Source organism: Trichomonas vaginalis, chromosome III (genome assembly GCF_026262505.1).
Source record: "Trichomonas vaginalis G3 chromosome III, whole genome shotgun sequence".
NCBI classification, from domain to species: domain Eukaryota; phylum Parabasalia; order Trichomonadida; family Trichomonadidae; genus Trichomonas; species Trichomonas vaginalis.
In genome coordinates this window covers 14,778,383-14,805,670 of record NC_067205.1, presented here as the reverse complement: position 1 = coordinate 14,805,670, position 27,288 = coordinate 14,778,383, and the positions used below count along the sequence as shown (strand labels likewise).

The window sequence follows — 27,288 nt, the reverse complement described above, 5'->3', positions numbered from 1 at the left end:
AATAAAATATCTGTTTTTCAACATGCTTGAATAATTTTGAGCTTATCATATTTTGCAATATTTTTGAAATTTCGAAACGGTGATCTGTTTATTCACAATAGCCTATCAGCATAATAGTGCTAAAATTTCAGGCTTGTGTCATCTAAATTGGGTGAGTTATGACATGATCAAATCTTGAATAATCATGCCCGTTACCCTCTCAGATTTGCAAGGAAGTTGTCCATTTATTATCTCCTAGCTATGCTCCTAGATGTTCTGCTATTCAAAATTGTCTAGCTGTCTTCTGTCCCTATGCTTTAGAAAAATATGCTATTTTAGAACCATGGGTCATGCAAAAAAAAATTTATTCCTGGAAATGAAGGGTATTTTGATGTAATTCATATAAATTCGATTTAATTTACTATTTTTACAAGTGTCTTTGCTTATATAAATATATCTTAATCATATTAATCAAATAAAAAATATTTAATACAAATAAAAAATAAAATTATTTCAATGATGCTTTGAGTGCTTCGTATGATTCTGTAGCCTTTGGAGGAACTTTGTCTCCAACTGCGACTACGAAATTCTTCAATGCGCTCCGTGCTGCCTCGAACTGGGTGAAGGTATCCTCAGCTCCGTAGCATCTGTCACGAAGGGCATCAATGATATCTCCTAGTGCTTCTTCGGAATATTCTGTTGTCTGAACACCAAGAATTGCGCAAAGTGGGTCAAGAACTTTTGTTAATGGAACTGAAGATTCAACGATATCCATCAAACTCTGAATCTTGTTTTCGTATTCGAACAGTCTTCCTCCGACAGAAAATTCATCACCACTATTTGACTTATCTAAATCTGGTGCAATTCCGATTGGAGCCATCAAGAATTGTCTGATACCATGAACTAAACTACTGATGTTCTGTAATTTAGGCATTCCGCTATTTGGAATTAAATTGAAAATATTCTTCAGATTATTCATGATCTTGTTTATCTGCTTCTGGATATCTCTTGAAGGCGAGTAAGCATTGATATTAGCTGTTGGTGGGAACAATGACTTCAAAACATAAGAATATGATTCAACAACTTTTCTTAGGATTTCTGGATTTGCGTTCTTGTTTCCTGCAACAGAGAATCTGTTGACAATTAATTCATATTTCTGGATAATGCCATCGAATCTCTTCTTTAATGTTGCAACTTTATGGTCTAACATCAAAAGAGGTTTCTCTGCTGTATCTTGAATGAGATCGACCATAAACTGTGGATATCTGATGCAGAACTCTTTCATCAATGTTACAATACTTGATTCCTTGGAGCAACTGTCATAGATATGTGGATAAGCTTTGAAAATCAATTCTCGAAGTTGCTTTTCGTTTTCTTGGTAAATCTGGCATCTTCTAAGTAATACTTTGTAGTTCTTTCTCAGTTTCAATGATCCATCAGCACTGAATTTATCAACCAAATCATTATTTTCGATTTGTGCTGATTTCAGCTTCTCTTCTGCCATCAATGCTTGTTGCTGTGCTTTCTTCAAGTCAGCTGTTGTTCTTGCAATTGAGTTCTTGATGAGGCCTCTGATTCTCCTTGCTTCATTCATGATGGAATTGGAGTCTTCTGGTCCATTCACGTAGAACTTCTGCATTTGCTCTCCAACCAAACTTGAGAATGTCTGCAAAATGTTTGTGACTGTTTCACCAACAAATTTCAACAATGAATTGGAATCATCGAGGTCAATCAATGCAACAACACCTTTGGCAATTGCTTCATTGTCATTATCGAATGATTCAAGAGAAAGATTTGCTTTGGCAGCAGCATCAGCCAAAACTTGCATAACTCCTTTGTGAACATTAGTGAGTTTAGAATGAGCTTCTTTCAGTCTTGATCTGAATCTCTCTGATTTGATCAATCTTCTCTTCAACTCAATGATGACTCCTTTCATGTCATTACATGTTTGGACAAGTTTCTCGACATCTTGTGGTTTATTGACCGGCTCGATTTGATTCGATTCTTGGATTGATTCAGATGTAGACGTCAATGATGATTGGTTCATCGCTTGGTTATTGAGAACGTTTTCGAGGTTATCTGTAGCTTCTTTGACTTTCTTGTTTGCTTCTGCTAATTGTTTCTGTAGTTCTTCATTTTGCTCTTGCAACTTCTGTATTGTTTGATTATTCTCTGCAATATCCATATCTTTGACTGCGTTCTCTGCTTGAACTTTATCTAACAAATCGATTTTTTCTTGTAATTCATTTGCTTTGACATTTTCTTCGTCTTTAGTTTGTTGTAAATCATCTGTTAAGAATAGAACTTGGTTGTGAAGAACTCTGACTAAGTTCTCCATCCTTTCTTGTCTTTCTTCTGGTGTTTCTCCTTCAACAGGTGATAAAACATCTGGACCATTCGCATTCTCGAGAAGTCCTCTTAACTTCATGTTTTCATTGTATAATGTCATGATCTTTGCATTTGCCTTGGCTTCAATTTGTTTGGCGAGTTTGTTTTGGAATTCTTCTGGTGTTTCATCATTGTTGTGTTCAACTTTAACTTCATCAACATTAAACATTACATCACTCTTGATCTTTTCTAAGTTCTTTCTCTCTAATTCTGCTTCAAGTTCTTTCAATCTTTCTGCTTGTTCTAGTGTCTTTTCATGTAATTCCTTGACTTTGTCATTAACTAATTGTTCGACTTTTTCATTGAATCTCTTTAATGTGTCTTCTTTAGATTCACCTGGAATTGCTTCTATATGAACATTTTCGAAGGAAAGTTTCGTTTCTGGTTTGAATTCTGTTAACAATTTCAGTTGATCTTGTAATCTTTGTATCTCTTCATCCTTTTCTGAGATTTCTGTGCTTGGAATACTTCCTTGACTGCTTTCTTCGATCTTTGCAATCTTTTCTTCAAGTTCTTTCTTCTGGAGCTCTTGCAATTTGAGCTGAGATTCGAGGGAAGCAATCTTCTTGTTTGCACTTTCTTCAACTGCTTGGATATACTTCTGGTTTCTTTCTTCTTCATTTTCTGCTTGGATTTCTGATAATGGAACTTGTTCTTCTGCAACAAATGTTGTTGTTGGAGGTTGTTTGAGTTGTTCAATTTGCATTTGCAACTCTTCAATTCTGTTGTCTTTTTCAATGAGTTTATCAAGGAACATTTGCTGTTTGTTCTCAATGAAATTCTCGATTTCTTTGAGAATATTCTTTTCTGGAACTTTATCAGCCAATTCAACCAATGGTTGTATCTTTGTTTGTTCAATCGGTTGAGGTGGAGCGATCAATGAAACTTTAGTTGGCATTTGATCTTTGGCTTTTCCAAGATTGTTCTTTGGAACTCTGACAACTAATTCTTGGAATTCTGGCTGATCAATGTTATTTTCGTTAATGATAGATCTCAAGTTTCTAATGATTCCATTTGCTTGTTCGTCAATTGCATCTTTGTATCTTTCCATCTTTTCTTCTTCTGTTTCTCCTGGAATTTCTTCCAATTTGATGTCTCTGCAGTTGAATTCATCAGTTGATTCGATGACTCCTGCTGCTTTGAGTTTGTTCTTCAATCTCTCAATCTCTGCTTGATTCGATGCTTGTGCAATTGCGAGAACTCTTGTGAGTCTTTCATCTTCTGTTTCTCCATTTTGTAGCTCCATATCTGATTGATGAATTGTCACTGGATTTTCTGGTTCTTTCTGTTTGGAATCTTCTGTAATTTCATCCAATCTCTTCTGTAATAATCTTGCTCTCTTTTGCAACAAAGCGATTTGTCTGAGAGCTTTAGCTTCAACAGCTTCAGTCAATCTCTTTTCGTGGTCTATTGGTGTTTCTTCTGGAACTTCAGCGAGTTCAATGTCATCAATGATTGAACCAACAGGAAGAATAGAAATCTCATCGTCTTTGACCAAAGCTTGAAGTTTCTCGTTTTCTTGTTGTAATAATTGTAACTTATGCTTGAGTTTGTTCTTTTCTTCTGTCATCAATGTTGCTTCAACTTGGGTTTCTTTGTCAATGTTCACTTTAACTTTCTTTTCCATTTCATTTTGTAACTTCTTGATTAATTCATCTTTCTTCTGAATTATGCTCTTCAACTGGTCAACATCTTGTGTTTCTTCAATGTCACTGAATTGAACATCACGAGAAGCAATTTGGGCTGGTCCATTTCCATTAAGTAAAACTTCCAACAATTTCTTGTTGATTTGATGTTCAATTGCGTTTTCTTTTTCGTAATCAATTTGGCTTGAATTTTCATATTCGGTTTCAATAGAAATTGTTGATGGAAGTTGTGGTAAATTAGAGTCAGATAATTGCTCAAGGATATTGTTATTTTCAAACTTCTTGTTTCTTATCTTTTCTTCTAACTCTTTATGATAATTTGAAACATCATTTTCTTCTTCATCGTCGTCACTTAAAACAATGCAAGACTTAGCAACTTTACTTGTATCAATCTCATATTTGTAAATTGCTGGTTTGAGTTTCTTTCCTGATTTCTTGGCGAAATCACGCATGAATTTACCATCTTCTTGAAGCTTTGTTAATTCAAGTTCAAGTTTAACATTTTCTATGGCAGTTTGAAGAGTATCTTCATCATAAATTCCGAGTTCAACAATTTCTTTTCCAAGTAATTCGTTGAATTGTTGATAATCTGATTTATCCTTTTCAATCAATTCTCTTGGATTGAATTCAGAGTTTTGATTTTCAAGTTTGGATCGATAATCATTCAACAAATCTTCCAATCTCTTGATTTCTTTAGACTTCTTTTCGTTTTCATCTGCAAGTAAATCGTTTGCAAGGCATTTCTCTTCGTATTGTTTCTTCAATTCTTCAGGATCTGTTGGAGTATTGAGTTTGTTGATTGATTTAGTGATTTCTTGCAATTGTTTCTGAAGTTCTTCGTTCATTTGTTTCTCTTCTGATAATGATCTTGGTGATGAAGCTTCCAATTGTCTGTTTTGAGCTGTCAACGCTTCAATTTGTTTTCTCATTTCTTCCAATGACAAACTATCAATCTTGGAACTGTTGACATCTTCTGAACTTGATGATGAAGAAGAATCTTTTCCTTTATTGTGTTTCTTCCTCTTTGAACGTAATTTAGAGTTTTCTTCAATCAATTGTTCAAGATGATTCTTCATCAACTCAAGTTCATTTTGAGTTGGCTGGTTGTTATTTTGTTCTTTAAGAGCCTTTTGTAATTCTTCTTGAACTAATTGCTGCAATTGTAAGTTCTTTTCGTGGATTGACTTTTGATCATCATTATCTGATGCAATTAATTCATCTGATACATTATGATTGACAATTTCTGTTTGTACAAATGTATCTGATTTAGAAACATTTTGTATTTCAGAAAGTTTCGATTTGAAGTCATCAACTTCTTGGCATTTAGAAACATAGAGTTTCTTGAAGTCAATTGAAGATTCTTCTATTGGAATTTCTCCTGAATCACTCAATTCTGGTTCATTCCTTGTTAAGATTTCTTGCAATTCGTTCTGAAGATTGTTGTTCAATTCACGGATTTCTTCAGGTGAAAGAGATTCGAATTGCTTTAGTTGTTTGTTTTCATCCTGAAGTTTGGCAATTTCTTGCTGGAGTTCTTCAACTGTCAACCCTTGTGGAGAAACATAATTTGGTTTCTCTTCTTCTGATTTATTCTTTTGTTGATTGATCAAATGAAGTTTGAAATTCTCCTTTTGAAGTTCTTCTAATTGTTTCTTAACTTCAGCAAGTTCATCATTATCTTTCTGTTGCTTTTCTTCTTCTTTCTTATTGAGTAACTCGAATAACATGTCTTCGAGTTTGTTGTTCTTCTCTTGAATTGCTGATTCATCATCTTTTTCATTTGCAATGAGCTCTGGTTTGATGACTTTAGATTGAACAACTTCTGTTTGATCAATGATGATGACTGGATCTGTTTGTGTTGTTGAATTATCCTTGGTGATGTTCTTGAGAGCAGATAATTCGGATTTGAGACGATTGATTTTCTCAACTTTTTCATTATAAAGTTCTTTGTAATCAACATCAGAACCTTCTTCAACTTGTTCGGGAGTAACAACATCCAAAGTATCGAGCTGCTGCTGAAGTTGAGCATTGAGTACATGTTCATCAGATTTATTGAGTGGAAGGTTTTCAACTTTCTGGTAGAGTTCTTCATTCTTTTGTTTCAATTCTTCAATCATCTTTCTCATATCCTCAAGATTCTTATCCTTAGATATTGGTTCTGTATCATCGTCTGAAGAATATGAAGATGATTCAGAATAATATGCTCCTTGATCTTCTTCAGAATCTGATGAATCAGATAATTCATCTGATGAAGACTCTGCTTTCTTGGATTCTTCATTTGTTTCTTCTTCCTTTTGCTCTTCTGTTTCATCACCTGAAGCTGATGAAGATTCAAATGATGGAATTGAAGCAACAAGAGCCTTGCTTTCTTCTTGATTTTCAAGTTTAAGTGTAATTGCTTCTTCTTCGTTATTTGATGACTTCTCTTCGATCTTTTGTGGTACCTGTTCTTCAACAACTTGTTTGTCTTCTTTAGTAACTTCTTCTTTAATTTCTTCATGCTTCTCTTCTTGATCAATTTGTTTGATTTTTTCATTTTCAGTCGATTTATCTTCTTTAACGATATCTTCATTATTTGCTTCTGGTTTTTCTTCCTTAACAATTTGTTGTATTTCTTCTTTCTCTACTGGCTTCTTTTCATTCTCTTCTTGCGTTTCAGAATCTTCGGTTTGTTTCTTTTCTTCAACTTTGTGGTGGCACTTCTTTGACTTACGAGACTTCTTTGGCTTGGAATCTTCTTTTCCTTTGCTCTGAATTGCATTGAGTCTGTCGTTTTCTGCTTGAAGAAGTTGAAGTTGTAGTCTTGCTTTGGCAAATTCATCTTCTTCTGTTGCTACTGGCTTAGAATCGAGTTGAGCTAATTTGTCGTCTAATTTAGATTTAAGTTGTTTGTTCATTGATTTGAGATCTGAAGCAGAAACGCTGATTTCTGAAACCTCTGTTTGAATAGAAATTTCGGATTTAGAAACAGAATTCAACTTTGATAATTGCTCTCTTAATGATTCTAATTCTAATTTGAGTCCTTCTGATTCATCATTAGAATTATCATCAACTTGACTGTTGACTTCTGGTTCTTTTCCAGTAATTTCTTTGAGTTGAGCTCTGAGATTCTTATTTTCTTGGCACTTGTCCTGATACATCTTTTGTTGCTTGGAAATCTGCATCTTAAGTGATTGAATGTCAGATTTGAGTTCATCATAATCTGTATTATTATTTTCTTGTTGTTCGTTATGATGATGTGGATGACCTCCTTCTTTGCAATTAGACATGTAGAGGTTCAACAAATCTTCGTTGATTTCGTCATCAGGATCTTCTTCATTTTGTGATGATTGTTCTGCAAGAAGTTTGTTCAACTTGTTCTGAAGTGCTTTATTAAGTTTCCTCTCTTCTTCGAGATTCAACTGTGCAGAGTTCAGTTCATCGTTTTCATTACGAAGACGATCGATTTCATCTTGTAATTCTTCTTGAGACATTTCATCAGCATTAACTTGATTCATTTCTTCACTTTCTGATTCTGAATCAGATGAAGAAGATGATGAACTATCATCATCACTTTCTTCAACATTTGATAAAAGTGGAGAATCATTTTGAGAAAGTTTCTTTGTCTTACGTTTCTTCTTTCCACAACCTTTATCTTGTTCTCGTTTGAGGCTGCGAAGTCGAGCATTTTCTTTCTGAAGATTTTCTAATTCACTCTTCATCATATCGAGACCATCAACAAGAAGACTTCCTGATCCTCTGTAGTCGTTATGATCTGTATCTTCATCATCACTATCTTCATTAGTTGGTTCATATTCTTTGTGAAGCTGTGAATGGAGAAGTTCATGTAACTTGATATTCTTATCATGAAGACTTTCGATGTCATCATCAATATCAGCAATGAGCTCTTTGTCAATTTTGTTGCCTTGTTGATCCATGGATAAGAGGTCTGTGCAACTGGATGCATCTTTTCTGTCACTGAGATAAACACTTTGAGATGAACCTGTTGCAACAGTTGCTGCATCGAAATAAGCTGTTTTCTCTGGTTTCTTTTGTTCCATCTGCATTGAGTTGATAAGATCATTCAATCGCTTGATTTCTTCTGATTTGTTCTTGTTGTCTGTTGAAAGAAGTTCATTTGATAATATAATATCATTAAACAACTTCTCGAAATCAACATTTTCTTTGTTATCTTCTGAAATTCCTGATGATATTGATTGCTTTTCATTGTTGAATAATTCATTAAGATCAGTTTGAGTAATTGAATCGGTCTTATCAACTTCTTTATGATCTTGCTTATCTTGTTGTTGTTGAGAAATGAGTTGTTTGAGTTGGGTTTGAAGAGATTCGTTAAGTTGACGTTCTTCTTCAACTGTGAGTGGAGGATGGGTGTTTGAAAGATCTTTGTTTTCTTCACGAAGACGTGAAATCTCTTCTTGAAGCTCTTCAAGACTCTTGCCTTCAACATTGATAATGCTAATATTCTTCGGAATTTCTTCTGATTCTTTATCATTATCTATATTTTCATGTTCGTTCTCTTTCTCATTTTCATCTCCTGATTCATATTCTGATTCTGACTCAGATTCTGATGAACTAGATGAACCTGATGATGGTTTCTTATCACTATGCGCAATTTTGACTTCCGGAATATTAATTCTTTCTGGCATAACCGCAGTTTCTGCTTCTTTTGAATCATTTTCAATTTTATCAATTGGTGTTTCTGAGTTATCATCCTCATTAACATGCTCTGGTGTGGACTTTTCTGGTATTGATTCTTCTTGTGGCTGAGCTTCTGAAACTGTTTGAAGCGGTTCTTCTGTAATAGAACTTGTTTCTGGTTTCGTTTCTGAGTCAACTTTGGGTTTCTTGTGCGATTTCTTCTTCTTATGTTTGTCTTTGCCTTTGATCTTATTGATCTCGTTATTGATGCACTTTAATTTGAAGTTCTCCTTCTGAAGAGCTTCGAGTTGCTTCTTCGCAATTTCAAGTTCTTCAGAATTTCCTTGCGTTTCATCAACTTTATCTTGTTCTGATTTGACCTGATTAGAATCTCCTTCTTGAGAATTATTATCAGATACATTTTGATATGAGTCAAATCCTGGTTTGTTAAGTTGGTCACTGATGAGATCATAAAGTTGGGAGTTCTTATCATGAACATCATGTTGATCGTCATTGTCATCGGCAACAAGATCTCGACTGATAACTGGTGTTTCAGAGTCTGGTTTATTGGAATTCTGTTCTTGGAGTGAAGATTTGAGTTCTTCGAGTTCTGATTGTAAGTCTTGTAACAAATCATTAAGTCTTGTGATTTCATTTGTCTTTTGCTTGTTGTCTTCGGAAAGAAGAGTATTTGTGAACTTACTGTCTTCATATAATTTCTTGTAATCGGTGTTGTCAACAGTTTCATTTTCTTCAGATTGAATTTCAATTGGTTTGTCCTTTTGAAGAGTTCGAAGTTGTTCTTGAAGTTGTTCGTTAAGTGAAAGTTCCGTTTCAAGATTTTGTGGAGTGGATTCAACTTCAGAATACATAAGTTCGTTCTTTTGCTTAAGTTCTTCAATCTCTCGTTTGATATCTTCAAGATTCTTTTCTTTCTCTGGCTCTGATTGCTTAGTTTCTGTTTCTTTAACTGATTCTGAAGAATCGGATGAATCTGATTCGCTTGAATTCTTTGATTCTTTATCATCAGATAATGAACGTTGATCAATTTGGGCTTTTTCTTCTTCTAATTCTCCTTCATTGGTTGTTTTGCTTTCTGGTTTGTTTTGTGTAAGTAATTGAAGTCGATTGTTTTCTTGACGAAGAAGTTCAAGTTGAAGTTGAGCATTAGCAAGTTCTTCTTCTTGGCTATTGCTTGGTTTACTTTCAAGTGATTTAAGTTCATTCTGAATCATTTCTTGAAGTTTCTTATTCTTGTTTCGAATTTCTTCTGCATCATCATTTTGGGTTCCAACAAGATTTATGGATACTGGTTGTTCTGAAACAACTGCAGACATTAATTCGGCAAAATCAATTTGTGTAAATGAATCCTCCTTGGCAACTTCCAATTCAGCTTTCAACTTTTCAAGTGCTGCTGTGAGACGTTTAATTTCATCTGATTTTACGGAGTTTTCAGCTGAAATCTTATCAAACTTTGTCTTCAGATCTTCGTATTGTTTCTTATAATCGGTCTCATTTTCTTGCGGCTGAGGAGATTGATTAGAAATAAGTGTTTGAAGTTGTTCTTGAAGTTCTTCGTTGAATTGACGTTGTTCTTCAAGGGAAAGTGGACTTGACTCTTCAAGTTCTTTGTTATTGTTCTCAAGACGTGAAATTTCTTCTTGGATCTCTTCAAGTGTCATTCCATCGGTTGAAATAGAAACTGGTACTTGTTCTTCTATTGATTCTTCTTCACTTTCTGATTCATTATCTGAATATGATGCATCATTATTAGCTTTATGATCAGAATAGGATTCATCTACTTTGTCATGATGTTCATTATTATCTGTTTCTGAATCGGATGATGATGAATTCGATGATTCTGATTTATGTTCACTTCTGGCTTTACTTTCTAGCTCTGCTGAAACTTCCTCAACAATTTCTTCTTTGGGTTCAATTTGTAGTTCTGGTTCTGATTTGTTGATTTCTTCAGGTTCATTAGTTTCATTTGGTATAGATTCATTCGATGAAGATTCTTGTTTGGAAGAGAGATCATTCTCTGGTGTTTGTTCTTGATCTTTGAATTCAGATTTGATTTCATTTGATTGAACTTCTTCAATGGCTTGAATTTCTGCTTTGTCTTCTTCTTGTTTCTTGGATTTCTTAGTCTTCTTATGTTTAGGTTTATGATTTTGTTTCTGCTTCTTCTTGTTTTGTTCTTTTTGAAGACATAAAAGACGATAATTGTCTTTCTGAAGTTGTTCAAGTTGTTTCTTAGCAATAGCAAGTTCGTCTGATTCGGATTCGTTTTGTTTAGGAACATGTTGTTCTGATATTTTATCTTTATCATTTTCTTGATATTTGTTTTGATCTTTCTCTGTTTGTGATTGGAGTTCAAATAGAAGTTTGTGAAGTTGAACATTCTTTTCATGCAAACTTTCTTCATTATCTGAATCATCTGCAACAAATTTTTCATCAACTGGTTTAACTTCCGATTGTAATGAAGGCTCATTTTGTGTTTCTTGCTTATCTTCATTCTTTGCTTCATGAAGTCGAGATAGTTCAGCTAGTTTATCATTGAGTTCAGCAATGAGTAGTTCATTTTCTTTACACTTTTCTTCATACAATAACTTATAATCATTATTTTCTGATTGTTGCTTCTGAAGAAGATTTTGAAGTGAAGTACCAATTGATTTATTAAGATTGCGTTCTTCTTCGAGAGTAAGTGTTGGCTGGTGTTCTTCAAGTTCTTTGTTATCATTACGAAGCTTTTCTATTTCTTCATTGAGCTCTCCAAGTTGTTTTCCTTCAGTAGAAACAACATTTGGTTGTGGCAAATCTTCATTTTCATTGTTGTCATTTGGTTGAGGCTCAATGAAAATTTCTGGATCATCTGACTTTGACTTTCTTGATTTAGATCTTCTTCTTCCTTTTCCTTTACCTTGGCCAGAAATCTTATTGAGTTCATGGTTCAAACAACGAAGTTTGAAGTTCTCTTTCTGAAGGAAGTCAAGCTGTTTCTTGGCAATCTCTAATTCATCAGATGGATTCTCTTCTTCTGGCTGTTTCTTTGTATCTTCACTGAGAATGTGATTCATAAGTAAATCGTAGAACTTGAGGTTCTTGTCACGAAGAGACTTAATATCATCATTCTCATCAGCAAGTAAAGCGTGTGGAACAATTTCTTCTGGTAATTCTTTATTGGCCATAAGTTCGTGAAGATCTGTTTGAGTACTAATATCAATGTTCTTGGCTTTCTCTGTCTTTTCTTGTTTGGAAAGAATTTCTTGGGGTTGGTTAGTAAGAGATTCGTTGAGTTTGCGCTCTTCATCAATTGTAAGATCTGGATGTGATGACTGAAGATCTTTATTCTCTTCAGAAATCTTATTGATTTCGTTCTGGATCTCTTCTAATGTTTTTCCTTCAGTAGAAATTGATATTTGAGTTGGAACTTCTTCTTCATTTTCTGAAGAATCTGATGAAAAAGAGGATGAAGATTCTTTAGCTTCATGTAGTTGATCTATGTCAGTCTTGATTTCTTCTTGTAGAACAATTTCATTTTCAATGACTTTGTCTTGTGTTTCTGAAACAATTTCTGTTTCTTCTGGGAGTTGTTGGTTTTCAATATTTTCTGACTTCTGTTCTGATTCATGTTTAGACTTCTTATGAGATTTCTTCTTTGGCTTGTCTTTGCCTTTCATCTTGTTAATTTCATGGTTTATGCAACGGAGTTTGAAGTTCTCTTTCTGGAGTTCTTCAAGTTGTTTCTTTGCAATTTCTAATTCATCAGATTGTTCATTACTGACTGGTTGTGTTTGATCTGTTTCTGGTTCATTATGAATACTGTTCATAATAAGATTTTGAAGCTGAAGATTCTTTTCATGAATAAGATTCTTATCATCATTCTCGTCTGCAACTAATTCTTGATGAACTTCTGGTTGAATCTGTTGATTTTGAAGATTTTCGAGTTCTTTTTCTAACGAAGTGACTAATTCATTGAGTCTTGAGATTTCATTTGTCTTCTGTTTGTTATCTTCAGAAAGAAGAGAAATAGTGAATGTACTGTCGTCATAAAGTTTCTTGTAATTTGTGTCATCTGTGGATTTATCTTTTTCTGAGTCTTTTTCATCATTAGTTGGTTTGTCCTTTTGAAGAGTTCGAAGTTGTTCTTGAAGATGTTCATTAAGTGAAAGTTCGGTTTCAAGATTTTGTGGAGCTGATTCTACTTCGGAATACATTAATTCGTTCTTTTGCTTAAGTTCTTCAATCTCTCGTTTGATATCTTCAAGATTCTTTTCTTTCTCTGGTTCTGATTGTGTGTCATCAACATTATCATTCGATTCTTGTTCTGATGGTTTAATTTCGGATACAGATTCTGATTCGCTTGAATTAGATTTTTGTTCTTGTTGATCTGATGTAGAATGTTGATCTAATCCTTTTCCTTCTTCATTAGTTATCTTGTTGGATGAATGTTGTGGTTGCTCTGTTGTTGAATGCTGTTCAATAATAGATTTCTGTTCTTCTTTGATATTTTCGGGTTCGGTTTCTTTAGACTTGTTTTGGGTAAGTAATTGAAGTCGATTGTTTTCTTGACGAAGAAGTTCAAGTTGAAGTTGAGCATTAGCAAGTTCTTCTTCTTGACTGTTACTTGGTTTGTTTTCAAGTGATTTAAGTTCATTCTGAATCATTTCTTGAAGTTTCTTATTCTTGTTTCGAATTTCTTCTGCATCATCATTATCTTCGGCAACAAATGTTGTTTCGGGTGATTTATTTCTTTCTTCGTTAATAACAACTGGAATTGAGTTAATAATTTCGCTGAAGTTAATTTGGGTGAATGAATCTTCTTTCTCAACTTCGACAACTGGTTTGATGTTAGAAACAATTTCATTCAATCGCTTGATTTCTTCTGATTTGTTCTTGTTGTCTGTTGAAAGAAGTTCATTTGATAATATAATATCTTTGTACAACTTCTCGAAATCAACATTTTCTTTGTTATCTTCTGAAATTTCTGTTGACACTGATGGCTTTTCATTGTTAAGCAATTCGATTAGATCTGTTTGTGTAATTGAATCGGTCTTATCAACTTCTTTATGATCTTGTTTATCTTGTTGTTGTTGAGAAATGAGTTGTTTGAGTTGGGTTTGAAGAGATTCGTTAAGTTGACGTTCTTCTTCAACTGTGAGTGGAGGATGGGTGTTTGAAAGATCTTTGTTTTCTTCACGAAGACGTGAAATCTCTTCTTGAAGCTCTTCAAGACTCTTGCCTTCAACATTGATAATGCTAATATTCTTCGGAATTTCTTCTGATTCTTTATCATTATCTTCATTTTCATGTTCGTTCTCTTTCTCATTTTCATCTCCTGATTCATATTCTGATTCTGACTCCGATGAACTAGATGAACCTGACGATGATAGTTTCTTATCACTTGAATCGATCTTTGTTTCTGGTGTCTTAACTTCTTCTGAAATTATGTTATCTGTATCTATTTGCGATTTGTTTTCAATATCGTTTGGATGTAATTGTTCTGGTTCATTAGTATTTTCGATGATTGTTTCTCGTTCGACATCGGTTTCTAATTCTTGTGGTGTGGACTTTTCTGGTATTGATTCTTCTTGTGGCTGAACTTCTGAAACTGTTTGAAGCGGTTCTTCTGTAATAGAACTTGTTTCTGGTTTCGTTTCTGAGTCAACTTTGGGTTTCTTGTGCGATTTCTTCTTCTTATGTTTGTCTTTGCCTTTGATCTTATTGATCTCGTTATTGATGCACTTTAATTTGAAGTTCTCCTTCTGAAGAGCTTCGAGTTGCTTCTTCGCAATTTCAAGTTCTTCAGAATTTCCTTGCGTTTCATCAACTTTATCTTGTTCTGATTTGACCTGATTAGAATCTCCTTCTTGAGAATTATTATCAGATACATTTTGATATGAGTCAAATCCTGGTTTGTTAAGTTGGTCACTGATGAGATCATAAAGTTGAGAGTTCTTATCATGAACATCATGTTGATCGTCATTGTCATCGGCAACAAGATCTCGACTGATAACTGGTGTTTCAGAGTCTGGTTTATTGGAATTCTGTTCTTGGAGTGAAGATTTGAGTTCTTCGAGTTCTGATTGTAAGTCTTGTAACAAATCATTAAGTCTTGTGATTTCATTTGTCTTTTGTTTGTTGTCTTCGGAAAGAAGAGTATTTGTGAACTTACTGTCTTCATATAATTTCTTGTAATCGGTGTTGTCAACAGTTTCATTTTCTTCAGATTGAATTTCAATTGGTTTGTCCTTTTGAAGAGTTCGAAGTTGTTCTTGAAGTTGTTCGTTAAGTGAAAGTTCCGTTTCAAGATTTTGTGGAGTGGATTCAACTTCAGAATACATAAGTTCGTTCTTTTGCTTAAGTTCTTCAATCTCTCGTTTGATATCTTCAAGATTCTTTTCTTTCTCTGGCTCTGATTGCTTAGTTTCTGTTTCTTTAACTGATTCTGAAGAATCGGATGAATCTGATTCACTAGAATCTGATGAATGCTCTTGTTGTTGTGATGTGGAAAGTTGATCAATTGGGGCTTCTTCATCATTAGTTGGCTTGTTGGATGAAAGTTCTTGTTGTTCTGCAGATGAATGCTGTTCAGTGATTGATTTCTGTTCTTCTTTGATATTTTCTGGTTCGGTTTCTTTGGACTTGTTTTGTGTGAGTAATTGAAGTCGATTGTTTTCTTGACGAAGAAGTTCAGGTTGAAGTTGAGCATTGGCAAGTTCTTCTTCTTGGCTATTGCTTGGTTTACTTTCAAGTGATTTAAGTTCATTCTGAATCATTTCTTGAAGTTTCTTATTCTTATTTCGAATTTCTTCGGCATCATCATTATCTTGAGCAGTTAATGTTGTTTCTGGTACAGAAACGTATTGGATAAACTCTGCAATATCAGCTTGAGTAAATTGATCAACAACAGGAGATTTTTCTGATACATCATAAGATGCCTTCAATTCAGATAATTGTTTTCTCAATGACTCAAGTTCTGCTTTAAGTTCACTTGATTCATTTGAAAGTCTCTTAAGTTCATCATCTTTCTTAATGTTGTCTGAAACAAGAATCTGATACTTCTCATTGAGTTCGTCAATATTGTTTGTTTCTGGTGTTGACTCTACAGTGTTTTGAGAAACGAGATCTGAAAATTCAACTTGAGTAATTTCGTCTGTTGTTTCGATACTTGGTTGATGTGTGGAATACTTGGTGGATTGATTAGAAATAAGTGTTTGAAGTTGTTCTTGAAGTTCTTCGTTGAATTGACGTTGTTCTTCAAGGGAAAGTGGACTTGACTCTTCAAGTTCTTTGTTATTGTTCTCAAGACGTGAAATTTCTTCTTGGATCTCTTCAAGTGTCATTCCATCGGTTGAAATAGAAACTGGTACTTGTTCTTCTATTGATTCTTCTTCACTTTCTGATTCATTATCTGAATATGATGCATCATTATTAGCTTTATGATCAGAATAGGATTCATCTACTTTGTCATGATGTTCATTATTATCTGTTTCTGAATCGGATGATGATGAATTCGATGATTCTGATTTATGTTCACTTCTGGCTTTACTTTCTAGCTCTGCTGAAACTTCCTCAACAATTTCTTCTTTGGGTTCAATTTGTAGTTCTGGTTCTGATTTGTTGATTTCTTCGGGTTCATTAGTTTCATTTGGTATAGATTCATTCGATGAAGATTCTTGTTTGGAAGAGAGATCATTCTCTGGAATTTGTTCTTGAGATTTAGTATCGAATTCAGATTTGATTTCATTTGATTGAACTTCTTCAATGGCTTGAATTTCTGCTTTGTCTTCTTCTTGTTTCTTGGATTTCTTAGTCTTCTTATGTTTAGGTTTATGATTTTGTTTCTGCTTCTTCTTGTTTTGTTCTTTTTGAAGACATAAAAGACGATAATTGTCTTTCTGAAGTTGTTCAAGTTGTTTCTTAGCAATAGCAAGTTCGTCTGATTCGGATTCGTTTTGTTTAGGAACATGTTGTTCTGATATTTTATCTTTATCATTTTCTTGATATTTGTTTTGATCTTTCTCTGTTTGTGATTGGAGTTCAAATAGAAGTTTGTGAAGTTGAACATTCTTTTCATGCAAACTTTCTTCATTATCTGAATCATCTGCAACGAGTTTTTCATCAACTGGAGTAACTTCTGATTGTAATGATGATTCACTCTTCTCAGGTTGTTTCAATTGAATTTTTTGAATCGTTTCTTCAAGTCTTGCTATTTCTGCCTGTTTCTCATTAAGTTCTGCGCAAAGTAATTCATTTTCTTGGCACTTATCTTGATACATAGATTTGTAATCTTTATCTACATCAGTTGATTTATTGTCATCAAGTCTCTTATTCAACAAATCTTGAAGTTTCTCATTAAGATTTCTTTCTTCCTCAATTGTCATTTCTGACTGAGACTCTTTGAGTTCTTTGTTCTCATTAGAAATCTTTTGAATCTCTTCATTGATTTCTTCGATTGTCTTTCCTTTGTTATCAATAACAATTGGTTCGATTTCTTGTTTTTCTTCTTCAGGTTTGGATTTTTCTTGTTCATTCTGGATTAATCTGAGCATGAAGTTTTCTTTCTGAAGTTGCTCGAGTTGCTTCTTCGCATTCTCGAGTTCTTCAGAAACATTTCCATCTTCGCTTTCTTGTTTCTCATTGTTGAATAATAACTCTTGAAGTTGTTCATTCTTTGCACGAATTGTTGAATGATCATCTTTTTCATCAGCAACAAATTCGTTGTTAACTTGATTCTGATTTAATAATTCATTGAAATTAACTTGAACTTCAATGTCATTCATCTGAGAAGGCTTTGTCATAATATCTTTGAGTTGTTCCTGAAGAGATTTGTTGATTTCTTGTTGTTCTTCGAATGTAAGTTTTGGTGATGCTTCTAACTCTTGGTTGTGTGTGTTTAATCTATTGATTTCCTTCTGAAGTTCTTCTAATGTCATTTCTTCAGGAGATTGTTCAGAAATTACAGGAGCTTTGATTTCTTCAGATTTCTTTTGTTTCTTAGAATGATGTTTCTTTGGTTTCTTCTTTGATTCATCCTTATGGAGGCAACGAAGTCTGAAGTTTTCTTTCTGAAGTTGTTCAAGTTGTTTCTTCGCTGTTTCTAATTCTTCATTAATTTCTTTATCTTTGTTTTCATTTGATGAAAGAGAAGATGATTCGGATTTCATCTTTTCTTGTTGTTTAAGTTGATCATAAAGTAATTCTTGAAGTTTATCATTCTTATCGTGAAGTGTTGATTCATCATCTTCATCATCAAATGTGAGATCTCTTGTAACAACAACAACTGGTTCATCAGAATCTTCTTCATAAACCTTGTTCTTGAGATCATCAAGAGCTTGACGAAGAGATTCAATTTCCTTTTGATATTTAGATTGAAGATCATTCAAGCGATTGATTTCTTCCTTCTTTTGAGAATTATCAATGGAAAGTAACTCGTTTTCATCTTTGATTTTATGATACATTTCTTCAAAATCATTGGATGTTTCTGGTTCTTTTTCATTCTGTTCAGATAGCAAATCATGAAGTTCTGTTTGAATTTCAACGGATTTGTTGTTTTGTTTCGATGTTGGAATAACAATTTCTGGGATTGATTCAACAGGAATTGACTTTTCTTGTGGATTTTGTGCTTCAATAATACTCATTAATTGTAATTGAAGTTTCTCGTTTTCTGTCTTTGGATCAATTGATTCTACTGAAGAATCCTTTAAGTTTCCGTTTTCTTCTTCCAATAATTGCAATTCTTTTTGCAATTCATCTTTAGTCATTTCGTTGTATCTATTCTCCAATTGTTGAACATCAATAACTCTGAAGTTATCCAAATCTTCTTTGTTGACATCTTTGCTTTCGATTGAAACGCCTTCTCCTGATGAAAAGACTGAATCATTTTCATTTTCTTCTTGAGACTTTTCTTGCTCAGTTGGAGCTGTTGCTTTGAGTCTTTCGTTTTCTAATGTCAATTCAATCAATCTTTGTTTTGTTGCTTCGTTTTCATCAATATCTTCTTCATCTTTGTTTTGTGGTGCAAGATATTGATTGATTAATTGTTTCAACTGTTCATTCTTTGCTTCAATTGCTTTGTCATCATCAGATTCACTGACAACTAACTGATCAACTTTTTCTTTGATTTGTAAATCAGATTCTTTATCAGTTTGAACGGAAATGTTGCATTTCGGACGGTTGACAATTTGTTGCAAAGCATTGATAATTTCATTTGCTTTGTTCAATTGATCAACCAATTGATTTGAAGATGAAGGAGTTGATGCATCACTTGTTTTAGACAAATGATCATAGAATAATGGTGTAATATTATCAATGTCAGTAATTTGAGTATCATTATGGAATGATGATGAAGAAGTACTTGAGAATGATTGGTTATCTTCTGGAGTTTCTTCAAATGATTTATTGATAGGTATATAAGAATCATTATCATTAAGAATTGAACCAACAGATCTATCATCAATTGTTGGTTGTGGTTGTTTGAATTGTGTCATTCTTTGAGCATCTTCGAGTTCTTCTTTGAGTTTCTTTATGTCATGTCTTAATTTGTCATTTGCATCTTTTTGTTCGTTGTAAAGTTGCTCGAAATCTGTTTTTTCTGGTGAAATAATTTCACTAATATTCTTTTGTTCTTCGATATCTTTAGCAGTTCTTGATTGCAAAGACTTGATATCATCATCAGAATAATAGTAATCACTGGACATTTCTTTGACAACTTGTGTTTGTGTTTCCTTTGAAAGATTTTCATGATACGTCAATTTTTTAAGTTTTTCTTGTAATTCTTTGTTCAATTTCTTTTCTTCTTTAAGAGATTTATGATGCATTTGATTTGATGTCTTTAGGAACTCGTTTGCATCTCTAAGTTTCTCTATTTCTTTCTTCAAATCTTCGAGATCTAATTCTTTAGTTTGTTCTTGAACTTGTTGTTTAATTTGTTCTTGTGATGAATGTAAGACATCATTAGAAGAAATCGAAACAGCTTCTCCAGAATCGAATGAACTTGAATAATAGTATTCATAAGAACTAGAATTATAATCATTATCTTCATCATTGTTGACTTTCCTCTTATGACGTTTCGACTCTTTGTTCAATTTCTTTTCTTCTTCCTTCTTTAATTTGTTGTTTTCTAAAGCAAGATCAATTAATTTCTTCTTCGCATCATCAACATTATCAATGACTTCAACAGGTTTTTCTTCGTATTGTTGTAACATGTTCTTGAGCTGAACATTTTTATCATGAACTGTTTTTTCGTCATCATTTTCATTTGCTTTCAATTCCAGAGCTTTTTGTTTGTTCTCAATATCTCTGAGGAGATTTGGATTTTCAGAGTTTAATAACTCTAATTGTTCTCTTAATTTGGAAAGCTGGTCTTCATAACTTTGTTCCATTGCTCCAATGTGATCTCTCAGTTCTTTGTTTTCGTGTTTGAGCTGATCAATCATTGTTTGTGAAACAATATTTGATGGTTCAGTTAAATCATCTGGTTCTGAATTCATTGGGATATTGAATAATCCTGATGATTTAATTAGATTATGATTAGAAGCTTTGAGGGTTTTGATCTCTTTGTTAACATCTTCAAGAGTCATGTTATCCATTGCTGCTAATCTTTCTTCGATATCAGAACTGTTAATGGAAACAGAAGTACCAGAAGAAGTGTTTTCAACTCTCAAACAACCTTTGGAGTTGATGTATTCTCTCTTCATTCTTGCAAGAGGAATATTTTCGTTTGATTGAACATTTGGTGAATCATCAAATTTGATCTTTCTGTCTGTTTTGAGTTGAGAAAGAGGAATCGGATTGTCTGAATCAGAATCTGATTGATTTTGTGGAACTAAATGGGATGATTTATTCATTGGTTCATCGAAATCAGAACTTTCAGATAATTCTTCTTTCTTTTCTTGTCCAATTAATTTCAATAATTTGGCATTTTCATCTTGTAATTTGATGAGTTTTCTCTTTGCCTTTTCTAGTTCAGACATTTCTTCTGTTTCTTCTGGACTTTCTTCAATCAAATCTCTCAACTTCTTGATTTCATCTTTGAGTTTCTCGTTTTCTTCCTTGATTTGATCGATTTGTTTATCGGAATTATCTTTGGAATCTGGTTTTTCTTTATCAGCATTTTTAGACTTTGGTTTCTCATTTTCATCAGCGGATTCTGTGTAATATTCTGTATATTCTGATTGATTGTTGTTTTGTTTGAGATTTTCTGATAATTGTTTGATTTCTTTGTCTTTTTGTTCTAATTCAGCTGATAACAGTTTGTTTTGTTCTTTCTGATCTTTGTATAACTTCTTGTAATCTTTCTTGTTTTCTTTGTCTTGTTGGTTCTTATCCATCAAATCTTTGAGTTTCTGTTGCAATTCTTCATTTAATTTTCTTTCATCATCTATTGTTTTATCATTGGATTCTCCTAATTCTTTGTTTGCTGCTTGTAACTGTTTGATTTCGTCTTGAAGTTCATCTAATGTCTTTTCATTATCATCATCGTTGGAAGAAGATGAAGAATAGTAGTAATAATACGATTCACTTTCATCTACTTCTTTCTTTGGTTTCTTATCATTCTTAACTTCGAATGAAACTTTTCCTTCTTTCTTTGATTGTTTAGAACCTTTATCTGATTCATCTTCATTTGATTTAACTTTGTCTTCTTTCTTTGGTTCATTAGAAACTTCTGATTCATTTTCTGAAGAACTTCTATCTGACTTAGATGATTTGGACTTTCTTTCCTTCTTTGATGGCTTTTCCTCATTTTCTTCCTTAGATGCTTTGTCTGATTCATCTTCTGTGTAATATTCATCTGATTTAGATGATTTGGATTTACCTGATTTGGAAGAAAGATTTTCTTCTTTCTTTGGTTTTGTAGAAAGTTTTTCTGATTCGTTTTCTGGAGTAATATTGTCTGATTTTAGTTTTCCTTCTTTCTTTGAATGTTTTCTTTCCTTAGAAGCACTATCTCCTTCATTAGAAACTTTTTCTGATTCTTCTTCTGTGTAATAACTATCAGATTTAGCTGATTTATGTTTTTCATCCTTCTTAAGATCATCAGAAAGTTTATTGTCTGATTTATTATCTGAAGAATTTTCATCTGACTTAGAAGACTTAGACTTCATTGGTCGCTTTTCTGATTTGGAAACTTGATTTTCTTCATTTTCATCGTTTGAAAGTTTTTCTTCGGAAGAAATATTAGATTTTCCTTGTTTCTTAGGATGTTTTCTTTCTTTGGAAACTTGAGAATCCTTTTCAGTTTCTTCTTCTTCAGAGTAATAACTATCAGATTTAGATGACTTGAGTTTTTCTTCTTTCTTTGAGTCATTGTCAGAAGAAATTTGGATTTCATCTGAACTATTAATAGTTTCTTTCTTAGAAAATTGATCTGATTCGATACCAGATGGATAATTAATTATTTCTTTCTTTGAGTCATTGTCAGAAGAAATTTGGATTTCATCTGAACTATTAATAGTTTCTTTCTTAGAAAATTGATCTGATTCGATACCAGATGGATAATTAATTATTTCTTTCTTTGATTCATTGTCAGATGAAACCTTAATATAATTTGAATCATCATTGATTTCTTTCAACAATTCGCTGTTTGTTTCAAGTTGATCTGATTCTTGTGGATATTTCTGATGCAATGATTCATCAATATCAAATGCAACTGATTCTTCTTCCTCAAGATGTTTCTTTTCTTCTTCTTTCGGTAATGAATCCAATTTAATTTCTTCAGAAATTTCATTTTCTTTGTGATGATGACCTTTCCTACAACGTTTTTGTTTCTTTTCCTTTCCTTGTAATTTAGTATTTTCTTTCTTTAGTTCTTTGAGTTTTTGTTTTGCATCTTCATGTTGTTTCTCTGGATTTTCTTCTTCTTCATTTCTTGAAAGTTGTTCTTCAAGTAATTTCTTGAGTTGTTCATTCTTTGCTTTGATGTCTTCTTTTCCATCACTTTCTGTTACATAGTAATCAATCATTAAAACATCATTATCATCACTACTTATTTCATTCTTATTAATCAAATCATGGAAATCGGTTTGAATAGAAATTTCAACTCTCTTTGTATTTTCGAATTGTAATTTTGTGAGTTCTTTGAGTTGATTTTGTAGTGATTCATTTGTTTTAAGTGGATTTTCATTCTTTAATTGGTTGTTTTCTTGTTTTAATTTTTCAATCTCTTCGTTCAATTCGTCAAGAGATTTATTATCATTTAATTTGTTCACATTATCTGATGAAGGTTCAGATTTGAGTTGTTTGTTTTCTTCAATTAGATCTTTGAGTTGATTCTTTGCTTCTTCAATTGGATCTTCTGATTTTGGAGTTGTCTTTGTCTTCAATTCGTCTACTAATTTTTGAAGTTGTTTATTCTTTTCTTCGATATCTTCTTTGTTGTCATTTGAATCTACAGTAAATTCATCGAAATAAGCATTTTGTTCTGTTTGGCATTGAACTTCAACTCTGTTTTCTTTCGCCAAATTCTGCAATTCCTTTCTAAGTTGTTCTAATTCATTTGACAACAATTCATTGGTAATTTGTGATTTTTCATAAAGATCTTTGTAATCAAGATTTTCTTTGCTTTCTTCCGGATTTTCTTCTGATGATGATTTCTTATTTCTATGATGTCTTCTCTTCTTCTTTGATTCCTTCTTTTGTTGTGGATCTTTATCTTTCTTTTGATCTTCTTTCTCTTTCTTAATTGGATCAACAACTTCATTTTCTTTTTCATTCTTATCTGAAGAATCTAAATTCTCTTTTCCTTTCTTTTGTTCAGAATCAGAGTTATTATTAATTTCTTTTTCTTTCTGGTCATGATTGTCTTTTTGTTGAGAATCTGAAGAAGATGATGATTTGTTTTCTTTCTTTTGAGAAACAGTATTAGCTATATCTAATAAGTCAATTTGTTCCAAATCATTGGAATCTGATGGATTAATTATATCCTGGATCTTGTTTTGCAAGATCTGATTAAGTTTTCTTGCATCTTCTGTTTCAGAATCCATTGTTGGCTCAGAAATTTCTTCATCATTGTTTTGTTTGATGAAACTCGATTTCTTTACAGGTTCAATTGGATATTTATTACCTGTTTGTTTAGATATTTCGTCAATGAAATCTTGCAAGCACTTGTTTTTCTCTTCAATTTGAGAATTATTATCAGAATCAACAGCTTTTAATTCTTGCAAAAATTCATCCAAATTAAGAACTTCTCCATCATTTGACAATGAACTCGTATCTTTATTATATCCATCACTTTCATAATACTGACTTTCTTCTGAATCGAATTTCGGTGTCAGTTTAGAAATTGAAATTTCTGTTTGTGTCAATTGATTTTGTTTTTCAACTTTCATTTGTTTGATGATATTTTCTTTAAGTAATTGACATTTATCTTTGTTTTCTTGAGGATTATCAAACATTTGATTTAATTCATCAACTAAATCATTTAATTTCTTGTTTTCTGATTCCAATTTTCCAATTGCCATTTCTTGTTTTGCCAAGACATTTTTCATGTTTTCTTCATTAGGAATTTCGTTTTCGTCGAAATTGATTTCTCTCGACATCAAACTTTCCAAAGGATTATATTCCATGATCATACTCATTAACTTAAAGTAAATTTCATGTTGCAAATTGTTTTGTTTCTCAAACAATTCGTCATTTATATCTTCCAATTCATCAATTCTTTCATAATTATATTGATTTGATGGTAAATCAATGTTCTTTGATGACAATTGTTTGATGTATTCTTCATTTTCAAATTTTTTGTTTCTTATCTTTTCTTGGAGTTCATTTTCTATATCTTCGTCATCATCAGAATCACTTAAAACAACTGCACATTGTTTGTTGACTTTAGAAACATCAAAATCATATTTGTAAACAGCAGGAATTAATTTAATATTTTGTAATTTCGCTTGTTCACGAATATAATTGTTATCTTCTATTAATCTTCGAAGTTCATCTTCCAAAGTTAATATATGTATCTTCTTCTTGATTGTTTCATCATCGTAAATGTTGAATCCAACAGCAATTTTCATTAAATCATCATTGAATTTTTCGTAATCTTCTTTATCTTTTTTGATGAAACTACTTGGAGGAATACAAATCTTATGTTTATTGTCGTTCTTTATCAACTGTAAAAGATCTTGTATCTCTTTATCTTTGTTCTCAATGTCTTTTAGTAATACATCAATGTGTTTCTCAATATCATGTAATGTTGAATTTTGAGTCGGTGTTCCATTCAATTTTGAATTAATTTGGTCAATTTTTGACTTCATTTCTTTCAGTTCACTTTCCAATTTTTCAAAGTTTTTTGGATCATTTTCACTTCTTGGAGACATTAATTCTGTTTGTGAATCATCCCATGTTGAATTTCTTCTTATTGGACTTATAAGAGGACTTTTATCTGGACTGTTCAACATATCTTTGAGTTCTTTATGTTGTTCTTCAAGATTTGTGAGTTTGAAGTTAGTTTTGAAGTTTTGTTTGTCCAATTCATTTAATTTGTCCTTCAAATCAGAAATTTCGGAATTTAATTGTTTGTTTTCTGCTTTGAGCTCTTTGATTTTATCTTCTTTCTTTGTTAATTTTGATTCTGCCAATTCATTTTTACTTTTTAGATTATTATTTTCGATATTTAATTGTGAAAGTTGGTCTTTGAGGTTTTGGATGAGAGAATTGTATTCTTTCTCTTTTTCTTTATCATCCATTGGTATTTTCGTTTGATTTGGATTGGAATCGATTTTATCTTTCAATTCTTTAAGAAGAGACTTAGCATTGTTTGATTTTGATTCAGCTAATATTTGTTTGTGTTTCATTTCCATGAGTTCTCGTTCGATATCTCCATTCTTCTTCTTTAATTCTGAATTTTCCGCTTCAAGTCTTGAATTTTGGATATTTAACATGTTGTTTTCATTGTTCTTGATTGCGGAATCACTTTTCATCTCGTATAATTGCTTTTCTAAGTCATTTGCCCTCTTTTTATTTTCTTTGTTCTTTTCTTTCAGTTCTTGGATCTTTTCTTTGTTGGCTTCGATCTTGAACCGTAATTTGGATACATCTGTATCTCCTTTCTTGAGATCATTGAGTTCTTTTTCGGCATTTTGAAGTCGATTTTGCAAATCTTTGTTCATTTGCTCGTAAAACTGGTTCTTTGCCATGTAATCAGCACGTTCATTATTAATAGTATTCTGCTGGTTGCGTAAATCTGTGACTTCTTTGTTTAATTTTTCATTTTGAATTTCAAGATTTTCAACTCTTTGATTTAATCCGTTTTCGATAAGTTCATGTTGATTCTTGAGCATCTTTTCGCCTTCTATTTGTAATTCCTTTTCGATTTGAAGCCTGTTGAGATCGTTATTTAGATTATTTATTTTTTCGTCTTTGAGTTTGATTTCTCCACGAAGAGTAGTAATTTCCTCATCTAATGATTGTATCTTATCTACCAGTTCTTTCTTCTGAGCAGCAGTTAATTCATCTTTTTGTTGATTTGCTAATTTTTCACGTAAACTCTCGACTTCGGCTAATTTGTTCTGCAATTCATCTCTAGTTAACTGCTGGAAATCGATTTCTCGCTTTTTCAGATCTTGTTCCTGTTTTTTGATCGCATCTTTCTGGATTTTAGCTTTATCGATAGCTTTATTGGCGTCATTGATCTTATTCTGTAATTCTCGTGTTATTCCGCGTATTCTTATTGGAAGAGATTCTGGATTCGATTGATCATTTTCAAATTCTGTTATTTCGAGAAGATTTTCAAGTACTTGCAGTTTATCAATCGATTGATTGATGATGTTTAAGTATGTATTTGACTGGTTTTGATAGTTCGTAGCATGCTTTGACGCGTCAGAATTATTCGGCAAATTAAAGCCATCGAATCTCAATCCAATATCGTTAGATTTCTGATCAGCTTGCTCTAATACCGAAGACAAGAACTGCGTTGATGTAAGTTTTCCATCATTGTAGTTATCTTTGATATCTTGTAAAGATTCATTTTCGGAACGATTAGCGAAATCGCTCAAAATCTGCTTTATCTGAGCTAGTTCATCATCATTTTCGTTGTTTATCTGGTCTTTTTCCTGTAATTTGCGTTTTAATTCGTCAGATTCAGATTTAAATTTCGCGATTTCAGCTTGTAATTCGTTTATTTTATCACTAATATCACTATTGTAATTTAAATTTCCGTATTGTTTTGCATTAACAATAGATTGCCCTAAGTTATGTAATGGTTCAAATTTAATTTCTTGAACGTATTCATTCCATTTATCTTGAGGGTATTTATCTTCGACTATTTGTTGTAAAACTTGTATTGGTTCTACCAGTGATGCATTTAATTGATTGTGAATAAGTAATGCTGACATACCAAGTTGCGAGTTATTCTTTCCACGAGTAACCTTCATATTGTGGTTCGATTGGAACCCGCCTTTACCTGAATTAGGAGGTAAGTTCTGCATAAAAATCAATTAAAATCCTGGATTTAGAAATAAATTTTAAAATTGAATGGTAACTGAAATGTAATAATTCCTTTCAAATATCAGGTGGATATGGGTGAAATTGAGTGAATAATAAGCTGAAATGCTGATTATTAATGGTCATATTTATGCTTGAAGGGCTAAGGAACATGGCAAATGTTCCAATATTCATTTATATTGAAGATCAAAATTTT

At 32.5% G+C, this 27,288-nt stretch overlaps 1 protein-coding gene across 1 annotated transcript; it reads right to left on the bottom strand.

The window, feature by feature from the left end:
* Positions 1 to 487: 487 nt before the first annotated feature.
* TVAGG3_0703230 (biological adhesion protein) lies at positions 488 to 27,076 on the bottom strand (the record flags this gene model as incomplete). The annotated part of the gene is made up of 1 exon (XM_001324778.1): positions 488 to 27,076. One exon carries the CDS (start codon positions 27,074 to 27,076, stop codon positions 488 to 490), a length of 26,589 nt encoding a protein of 8,862 aa, XP_001324813.1.
* Positions 27,077 to 27,288: the final 212 nt, after the last annotated feature.